The sequence below is a fragment of the Ylistrum balloti genome, unplaced genomic scaffold (assembly GCF_031769215.1).
Source record: "Ylistrum balloti isolate Yb309-2 unplaced genomic scaffold, AGI_CSIRO_Ybal_v1 Utg370236, whole genome shotgun sequence".
NCBI classification, from domain to species: domain Eukaryota; kingdom Metazoa; phylum Mollusca; class Bivalvia; order Pectinida; family Pectinidae; genus Ylistrum; species Ylistrum balloti.
This window is the reverse complement of record NW_026782193.1, coordinates 768,191-779,655: the sequence shown is the minus strand read 5'-3', so window position 1 is coordinate 779,655 and position 11,465 is coordinate 768,191. Positions and strand designations below refer to the sequence as shown.

At 32.4% G+C, this 11,465-nt stretch overlaps 1 protein-coding gene across 1 annotated transcript; it reads left to right on the top strand.

Annotated features, from left to right (window-relative positions):
- The first annotated feature begins 8,262 nt into the window (after nucleotides 1-8,262).
- On the top strand, nucleotides 8,263-9,832 carry LOC132552109 (uncharacterized). Its single transcript, XM_060216252.1, has 2 exons — nucleotides 8,263-9,016; nucleotides 9,255-9,832. The coding sequence occupies exons 1-2, from the start codon at nucleotides 8,263-8,265 to the stop codon at nucleotides 9,830-9,832; spliced, it is 1,332 nt and encodes a 443-aa protein (XP_060072235.1).
- Nucleotides 9,833-11,465: the final 1,633 nt, after the last annotated feature.

Genomic DNA, 11,465 nt, shown 5'->3' with positions numbered 1-11,465 from the left:
GTTATAATGTTCTTTCCTGTCATCTCACGGCAGTATCCACAAAACCCCCTAGAATCAGATGACTGTAAGAATTTATACACATCCTCCGTTTTATTTAAGCACTTGATACAGAAGTGATGCTTGCACCTTAGGCATTTTCGCCAGTGGGTCTGTGAACGATTTACCACACTTCTGGCATTTCCATGCCTCCTCTCCATCTTCCTCATTGTCGCTTCCCCATGGCGTTTTGAAGGGCGATTCAGCTGGAGATTGTGTTCTTGAATTGGACTACGAGGCTCCTCTTGAAGTTTTTCCAGCTGACTTTCCTTTTTTCATTGACTGGTCGCCGATGGGCGGGTCTCCATCTTGTTTACATCTACTTGCCATAGCTACGGTAGCTTAACGTATTTCTTGCAAAATAATCAGAAAATAATATTCCGGTTATATACAAAACTAAGTAACAAATATATCTTACCACCTTGCAACCACAGTTCCACCTGTCATTCACTTAAATGATAAAAATAATCGATTTTCGATAGTAAGGTAGCGCAGCGTCAAAAAAATCAACTTTACCGGTTGACCGGAAGTGACATGTGTATTGCTTTTATTTCATTAATATTCCGAAAACCAGAAGCAATATTCTATTGAAAAATAATCTCGAGGTCAGTTAAAAAAGCGGTGAAATTTAGTCTGGTTTATATAACTATAACTTGATTATCTGAAATTAAAGTTTAAGTTCTCAATCACCTGCAGAACTGTATATTTTGTCCTTTTCTCGTGTGAGTGAATACTGTACAGTGTAAGTTTCTCCTCCGGTACCCAGACTTACAAAACTAAAACATTCTAATCCATACAAGTACACATCATGCAAAGTACGTGTATACTATATCTGAACGAAGTCGTATTTCGATGTGATTAAATACAAGTGGGAAGCCGGTCGCATCACAACAACGGTTTTTGGTACGCATTCATGTAAGGGAGTTCAATTCGTATCAAAACAAATGTTTTACATAGTACATTAGATATAACAGTATTTACCAGTAAATTCAAGACTGTCAAACATATCATTAAAGAAACGATTTTGATTTTGTTTGCGTATAACTTTCTCGGTTTAACGAACGCTTAAGTATCATGTAATATGTAAAAAAAAAGACAAAGCCTTTAAAGAGCGCAACGTTACTATTTTTCACCTACCATTAGGAATGTCTCTTTTGTTCCGAAAACACTTTCTCCGCGGGAATCTGGCTCAACGATAAAGAATACCAGTATGCCAAACGGTACATACCTAACTGATGTAATCTATTAGAATTGTTGTTGTGGAAATATGAAGTAGATGTTTTAGGGTTTCTGAAATACCACTTTCCGGATAATTGGTCCCGCTTCCCATCGAATGATTGGACCCAAAAGAGTTTTACAACGTCACCAGGTACGCTTTCAACTGGCCTAGAAAACAAAACCTACATAAGCATGTTTGTCCATCCCCGGCCGATGGAACGAATGTAACTATATAGGGTGTTGATGTGCATCTTTCGTTACACAGTTTTGGAAGAACTAGTGGAGCAGAGGGTGAGTTACATTTTAAAGAACTGAAAAAACGATACGAGATATTAACAAATTAACCGGTCCAAGTCACAGGTACAAATGGATTCAATTTCAATAACATTTAAAATTAAAAAAATATGTTAAATTTTCATATCGATGTAGAGGCTAGTTAGCTGGGGTCCATACTAAATAAAAGCTAGTATGTTGTTTGTTATCTTTAAATGCAAGTACCCAGTCGCGTGAGTTACATAAAATGGTGCTGGTGTGTGTTTTCTCTCTCAGTAATTGAAGAATTTCAAATAATGTTTTTGTTACCATATCTAAATTTCATTCAATTTGTAGGCATGCTATCCATGTAATCGCCCAGCTACAACAACAAACATTTAAGATCCAGGAAAGCAGTTTGGATTTTAGTAAGTAGGTTTGTGTATAAAAAGGGATAGCTTTTGAGGGAACTGAACATTGTCCTTTTCTCTCTCCCCCAGGTTTTTCCCTAGTTATGATATATTAAGTAAAGATTGTGCTTTAATTGTCATTTGTAATGGTCGTAGGCATATTTCTTGGTCTTTTGTTTCATTATATTAACGTGACAGGTTGTAATTGTACAATGTTCATAGCATGTATGGTGAACAAACCAGTGTCCAGTACACTGATAAACCTTCTACATTGACAAACCTTCTGCACTGAAAAACCTTCTACATTGAAAAACCTTCTGCATTGACAAACCTACACGGACAAACCTTCTACACTGAAAAATCTTCTACACTCACAAACCTACACTGACAAACCTTCTACACTGACAAACCTACAATGACAAATCTTCTACACTGACAAATCTTTTAAACTGAAAAACCTTCTACGCTGACAAACCTTCTACACTGAAAAACCTTCTACGCTGACAAACCTTCTACACTGAAAAACCTTCTACGCTGACAAACCTTCTACACTGAAAAACCTTCTACGCTGACAAACCTTCTACACTGAAAAACTTTCTACATTGACAAACCTTCTACACTGACAAACCTTCTACACTGACAAACCTTCTACACTGAAAAACTTTCTACATTGACAAACCTTCTACGCTGAAAAACCTTCTACACTGAAAAACCTTCTACACTGACAAACCTTCTACACTGAAAAACTTTCTACATTGACAAACCTTCTACACTGACAAACCTTCTACACTGACAAACCTTCTACACTGAAAAACTTTCTACATTGACAAACCTTCTACGCTGAAAAACTTTCTACATTGACAAACCTTCTACACTGAATAACCTTCTACACTGAATAACCTTCTACACTGAATAACCTTCTACACTGAATAACCTTCTACACTGAATAACCTTCTACACTGAATAACCTTCTACACTGAATAACCTTCTGCACTGAATAACCTTCTGCACTGAATAACCTTCTACACTGAATAACCTTCTACACTGAATAACCTTCTGCACTGAATAACCTTCTACACTGACAAATTGATATAGCTTTCCCAACAGTTGATGTACCTTCCATCTGGGTTGATATAGTCTTCCCAATGTTGATAAAACCAGATACTGATATTTATGTAATAATATTGTGAAATGAACATTTTTATAATGTGCCAAGGATTTCAGAGGCATTCCCATATTTTTTATATATATTTACATACGATAATTGTTTCTAAAGAAATCAAATGTTAATGTTGATGTTATTTGACTGTTATTGTTTATGTTGTTGTTATCTGACTGTTATTGTTTATGTTATCTGACTGTTATTGTTTATGTTATCTGACAGTTATTGTTTATGTAATTGTTATCTGACTGTTATTGTTTATGTAATTGTTATCTGCCAGTTATTGTTTATGTTGTTGTTATCTGACTGTTATTGTTGATGTTATCTGACTGTTATTGTTTATGTTATCTGACTGTTATTGTTGATGTAATTGTTATCTGACTGTTATTGTTTATGTTATCTGACTGTTATAGTTTATGTTATCTGACTGTTATTGTTTATGTTGTTGTTATCTGACTGTTATTGTTTATGTTATCTGACTGTTATTGTTTATGTTATCTGACTGTTATTGTTGATGTAATTGTTATCTGACTGTTATTGTTTATGTTATCTGACTGTTATTGTTTATGTTATCTGACTGTTATTGTTTATGTTATCTGACTGTTATTGTTTATGTTATCTGACTGTTATTGTTGATGTAATTGTTATCTGACTGTTATTGTTATCTGACTGTTATTGTTATCTGACTGTTATTGTTATCTGACTGTTATTGTTATGTCTGACTGTTATTGTTTATCTGACTGTTATTGTTGATGTTTGTCTGACTGTTATTGTTATCTGACTGTTATTGTTGATGTAATTGTTATCTGACTGTTATTGTTGATGTAATTGTTATCTGACTGTTATTGTTATCTGACTGTTATTGTTGATGTAATTGTTATCTGACTGTTATTGTTGATGTTGTCTGACTGTTATTGTTTATGTTATCTGACTGTTATTGTTGATGTAATTGTTATCTGACTGTTATTGTTTATGTTATCTGACTGTTATTGTTTATGTTATCTGACTGTTATTGTTGATGTAATTGTTATCTGACTGTTATTGTTATTGTTATCTGACTGTTATTGTTGATGTAATTGTTATCTGACTGTTATTGTTGATGTAATTGTTATCTGACTGTTATTGTTTATGTTATCTGACTGTTATTGTTTATGTTATCTGACTGTTATTGTTGATGTAATTGTTATCTGACTGTTATTGTTATTGTTATCTGACTGTTATTGTTGATGTAATTGTTATCTGACTGTTATTGTTTATGTTATCTGACTGTTATTGTTTATGTTATCTGACTGTTATTGTTGATGTAATTGTTATCTGACTGTTATTGTTATTGTTATCTGACTGTTATTGTTGATGTAATTGTTATCTGACTGTTATTGTTGATGTAATTGTTATCTGACTGTTATTGTTTATGTTATCTGACTGTTATTGTTTATGTTATCTGACTGTTATTGTTGATGTAATTGTTATCTGACTGTTATTGTTATTGTTATCTGACTGTTATTGTTGATGTAATTGTTATCTGACTGTTATTGTTGATGTAATTGTTGTCTGACTGTTATTGTTTATGTTATCTGACTGTGATTGTTTATGTTATCTGACTGTTATTGTTGATGTAATTGTTGTCTGACTGTTATTGTTTATGTTATCTGACTGTGATTGTTTATGTTATCTGACTGTTATTGTTGATGTAATTGTTATCTGACTGTTATTGTTGATGTTATCTGACTGTCATTGTTTATGTTATCTGACTGTTATTGTTTATGTTATCTGACTGTTATTGTTTATGTTATCTGACTGTTATTGTTGATGTAATTGTTATCTGACTGTTATTGTTGATGTAATTGTTATCTGACTGTTATTGTTTATGTTATCTGACTGTTATTGTTTATGTTATCTGACTGTTATTGTTGATGTAATTGTTGTCTGACTGTTATTGTTTATGTTATCTGACTGTGATTGTTTATGTTATCTGACTGTTATTGTTGATGTAATTGTTATCTGACTGTTATTGTTTATGTTATCTGACTGTTATTGTTTATGTTATCTGACTGTTATTGTTTATGTTATCTGACTGTTATTGTTTATGTTATCTGACAGTTATTGTTTATGTTGTCTGACTGTTATTGTTTATGTTATCTGACTGTGATTGTTTATGTTATCTGACTGTTATTGTTTATGTTATCTGACTGTTATTGTTATCTGACTGTTATTGTTGATGTTGTCTGACTGTTATTGTTTATGTTATCTGACTGTTATTGTTGATGTAATTGTTATCTGACTGTTATTGTTTATGTTATCTGACTGTTATTGTTTATGTTATCTGACTGTTATTGTTGATGTAATTGTTATCTGACTGTTATTGTTATCTGACTGTTATTGTTGATGTAATTGTTATCTGACTGTTATTGTTTATGTTATCTGACTGTTATTGTTTATGTTATCTGACTGTTATTGTTGATGTAATTGTTATCTGACTGTTATTGTTATCTGACTGTTATTGTTGATGTAATTGTTATCTGACTGTTATTGTTATCTGACTGTTATTGTTTATGTTTATGTTATTGTTATCTGACTGTTATTGTTGATGTTATCTGACTGTTATTGTTTATGTTTATGTTATTGTTATCTGACTGTTATTGTTGATGTTGTCTGACTGTTATTGTTATCTGACTGTTATTGTTGATGTAATTGTTATCTGACTGTTATTGTTATCTGACTGTTATTGTTAATGTTATCTGACTGTTATTGTTTATGTTATCTGACTGTTATTGTTGATGTAATTGTTATCTGACTGTTATTGTTGATGTTATCTGACTGTTATTGTTATCTGACTGTTATTGTTGATGTAATTGTTATCTGACTGTTATTGTTATCTGACTGTTATTGTTTATGTTTATGTTATTGTTATCTGACTGTTATTGTTGATGTTATCTGACTGTTATTGTTTATGTTTATGTTATTGTTATCTGACTGTTATTGTTGATGTTGTCTGACTGTTATTGTTATCTGACTGTTATTGTTGATGTAATTGTTATCTGACTGTTATTGTTATCTGACTGTTATTGTTAATGTTATCTGACTGTTATTGTTTATGTTATCTGACTGTTATTGTTGATGTAATTGTTATCTGACTGTTATTGTTGATGTAATTGTTATCTGACTGTTATTGTTATCTGACTGTTATTGTTGATGTAATTGTTATCTGACTGTTATTGTTATCTGACTGTTATTGTTTATGTTATCTGACTGTTATTGTTGATGTAATTGTTATCTGACTGTTATTGTTGATGTTGTCTGACTGTTATTGTTTATGTTATCTGACTGTTATTGTTGATGTAATTGTTATCTGACTGTTATTGTTATCTGACTGTTATTGTTGATGTAATTGTTATCTGACTGTTATTGTTGATGTTGTCTGACTGTTATTGTTTATGTTATCTGACTGTTATTGTTGATGTAATTGTTATCTGACTGTTATTGTTATCTGACTGTTATTGTTGATGTAATTGTTATCTGACTGTTATTGTTTATGTTATCTGACTGTTATTGTTGATGTAATTGTTATCTGACTGTTATTGTTTATGTTATCTGACTGTTATTGTTGATGTAATTGTTATCTGACTGTTATTGTTTATGTTATCTGACTGTTATTGTTTATGTTATCTGACTGTTATTGTTGATGTAATTGTTATCTGACTGTTATTGTTGATGTAATTGTTATCTGACTGTGATTGTTTATGTTATCTGACTGTTATTGTTGATGTAATTGTTATCTGACTGTTATTGTTATCTGACTGTTATTGTTGATGTAATTGTTATCTGACTGTTATTGTTGATGTAATTGTTATCTGACTGTTATTGTTTATGTTATTGTTGATGTTGTCTGACTGTTATTGTTTATGTTATCTGACTGTTATTGTTGATGTAATTGTTATCTGACTGTTATTGTTTATGTTATCTGACTGTTATTGTTTATGTTATCTGACTGTTATTGTTGATGTAATTGTTATCTGACTGTTATTGTTTATGTTATCTGACTGTTATTGTTTATGTTATCTGACTGTTATTGTTTATGTTATCTGACTGCTATTGTTGATGTAATTGTTATCTGACTGTTATTGTTTATGTTATCTGACTGTTATTGTTTATGTTATCTGACTGTTATTGTTGATGTAATTGTTATCTGACTGTTATTGTTGATGTAATTGTTATCTGACTGTTATTGTTTATGTTATCTGAGTGTTATTGTTTATGTTATCTGACTGTTATTGTTGATGTTATCTGACTGTTATTGTTGATGTTGTCTGACTGTTATTGTTTATGTTATCTGACTGTTATTGTTGATGTTATTGTTATCTGACTGTTATTGTTTATGTTATCTGACTGTTATTGTTTATGTTATCTGACTGTTATTGTTGATGTAATTGTTATCTGACTGTTATTGTTTATGTTGTCTGACTGTTATTGTTTATGTTATCTGACTGTTATTGTTTATGTTATCTGACTGTTATTGTTTATGTGGGTACAGCTTTATTTATTCTACTGTTGGTTCATTTAATAGTACAAGAAATCAAGTGAATAAAGTGGTAAACTCTGATCCACTTAAGTTGTCTTGTTCGCCTTGTTGTCCTCAACGGCATCTGCATGCAATGTTTTGACTCTAATTATGGAACTAGACTATAGTGGGGAGGAATGTGTTATAGGCAAAAGTTTGGCTGTAAATTACTGGAGTACCTATTTTTTCATTTGATAGTTATTTACAATAGTTGTAGAGAGAGGTGCCTGTGCAGGTAACAAGGTCCTGTGTGCAGTAATACTTGTACCGAATACCGAGGCACATGTGTTTATATAAAAAATATAAGTAGGATTAGCATTTTGTCGTAATTTGCCGCAGGGTGGATACTAGAAGGATGACTTGTATACACAAACATTCGCACACCCAAACATGTATATATATATACACAGTTGTTATTGATCAGTATACTATACGTCTCGGGGTCAACTTTTGACAAAGTCCAGAAACGCGGGAAATCGCTCGTGGCATATAGTCACGTATGAAAGGTGAATATTTGTAAACATTATTCCTGAGATTGGTTTCGTAAGTAACGAACGACGATTTCTGATCATTTTCAAACTTACTGTCATAACGTAACGTTTTACTACGTATTACGGACATCCAGAATGCTACTTTGGGTTTCCATTTTGCTTGTCATCAGGTTTTCTTTCGTTGGTGGACAGTGTAAAGTTGAGGATATTCAACTGAAAGAAGATTTCGATCCTTATCAGTTTGAAGGAAAATGGTTTCTCGTATCGATGACGAGACTATGGGGGATAGACTTCTCCCCGCGGAATTTTACAAACTCAACTGGACGCACGAGTTGGGGCGACAATGCTAATAAATTCTTCGGGCGTTGGTCAAGAGGAAAGAACGGGTCCCGTTCGTGGGGACACTGGAGAAGGAGGGGCGACAACGGGACAGTCCCAAATGACGTTACACATAGGCCTGGGAGTATGGGAGGCCAAAGTTCACGCAGGTCATGGGGCACGAGGATGTCCCGTGGTGACGACTTATTTTCAACACGGCAAGGAGAATCGCCGACAGAATCCAGTTATCCTCAAGGATCGGAAACCAGGGAGGGATGGCTAAGGAAATCCGACGGAACAGCTGTTCCAACAGGAAGTCCAACAGGCAAACCAAGGAGGCCTCCTGGGGGAAGGAGAAGTCCTTCTCCTACAGATGGAACTCAACAGGGCAGCTGGCCGAGGGGTTCAATGGGTTCGTCATCAAGAACAACGACTTCTGCTGGGCGGCGACAAAGGTTTTGGTCAAGCCCGACATCAGCTATGTCTAGAAGATTCCAGGAAGTATTCAATCCAAAGAATTTCCAAATGGAAACTGCTGTTCGGGATGACTCGAACATTGACATGTTCATTGGTATGTATGTTTATATTACGACAAAGTTTTACATCATGTTTTAATATCTGATAAAGATTTTGTAGATAGATTAATATAATAATTTTTTCAATAAAAATAATGATCGATCACATACAATGTGTCGATGCCTTATGTGAATATGTACATATAAATAAAAAATCAATATGATTGTTCTTCTTCATCCCCTGAAACCATGAGAAGTGCCGTCCCTGATACGTTTTTACATTCTATTTCAAAGTTGGCGAGTTCTTCGGACGTTGCATATTCACCAAGGGTCAGGGTTCAATTGTTGATGCCCGGAACACGGCTAAACTTGAAGTTAATTTTCCTGTTCGATGGTTCCTGCCTTGTCAGCCATTTTGGATTGTTGATACAGATTATGTCGGATACTCCGTTGTGTACTTTTGTCTCGAGATCCTCGATGACGGCACGTGTGACCCAGATTCTGCCACTGTATGGACGTTCAACCGGAAGTTGACGGGGCACAATGAAATGGAGATGGACATGGTTAAGAAAGTAATGACACGACTGTGTGTGGAAGAAACAGCCCTGACCCCCATGCGCCAAACCGAGTATTGCCCAATTGAAGACGAAAATGTTCAAAATCAAAGGAATTCAAAACCAACAATTCATTGCAATAATGCAGATCAGCGATCACTTCGGATCGCTTTAGATTCTACATACAATACCGTGTCATCCAGAAATAATGCAGCTCAAAGGCATTCGTTATCCCCAAAAATTATTCCATCTCTGAGGCTCATCACTCTCCTGGTGTCCTTCTTGTTGTGTAAATCGAAATCATTTCTATTCCTATAAATCAATACATCGATTAATCACTTCCTTACAGTATTGTGACTTGATAACTTGATGTGTCTGCCAATATGCAGTACAATTTTCAAATAAGTGCCTTCGGTGACTAACAATAACTCTTTACTTTGTTTTTGTAATTGTTTCTCATACTACGGACTGAGGAATTTATACCTGTGCGGTTTCAAGGAATTGTATTATCATTATACTGTAATATTACAACTATTACTTGTCATACTTGTGTAATAAACCATTAGATTCGGGCTGACATTATCACTGCATTTTATTTACAACAATATTATATTTCTCACCACACTTTATTTTATATAAAATACATATGATATTGGTCTCGTGACATCTTGTATTAAATAATAATGATATTGGTCTCCGTGATATTTCATATTAAATATTAATGATATTGGTCTCCTGACATTTTAAATTAGTTATTAATGATATTGGTCTCGTGACATTTTATATTAAATACTAATGATATTGGTCTCCTGACATTTTATATTAAATATAAATGATATTGGTCTCGTGACATTTTATATTAAATACTAATTTTATATTAAATACTAATGGTATTGGTCTCGTGATATTTTATATTAAATACTAATGATATTGGTCCCGTGACATTTTATATTAAATATAAATGACATTGGTCTCCTGACATTTTATACTAAATATTAATGATATTGGTCCCGTGACATTTTATATTAAATATAAATGATATTGGTCTCGTGACATTTTATATTAAATACTAATGGTATTGGTCTCGTGATATTTTATATTAAATACTAATGATATTGGTCCCGTGACATTTTATATTAAATATAAATGATATTGGTCTCGTGACATTTTATATTAAATACTAATGGTATTGGTCTCGTGATATTTTATATTAAATACTAATGATATTGGTCTCGTGACATTTTATATTAAATATAAATGGTATTGGTCCCGTGACATTTTATATTAAATACTAATGGTATTGGTCTCGTGATATTTTATATTAGATATTAATGATATTGGTCTCGTGACATTTTATATTAAATACTAATGATATTGGTCTCGTGACATTTTATATTAAATATAAATGATATTGGTCTCGTGACATTTTATATTAAATACTAATGGTATTGGTCTCGTGGTATTTTATATTAAATATTAATGATATTGGTCTCCGTGATATTTTATATTAAATACTAAAGATAATGGTCTCGTGACATCTTTATATTAAATATAAATGATATTGGTCTCGTGACATTTTATATTAAATACTAATGATATTGCTCTCCGTGATATTTTATATTAAATACTAAAGATATTGGTCTCCTGACATTTTATATTAAATACTAATTTTATATTAAATACTAATGATATTGGTCTCCTGACATTTTATATTAAATACTAATTTTATATTAAATACTAATGATATTGGTCTCCTGACATTTTATATTAAATATAAATGATATTGGTCTCGTGACATTTTATATTAAATACTAATTTTATATTAAATACTAATGATATTGGTCTCCTGACATTTTATATTAAATATAAATGATATTGGTCTCGTGACATTTTATATTAAATACTAATTTTATATTAAATACTAATGATATTGGTCCCGTGACATTTTATA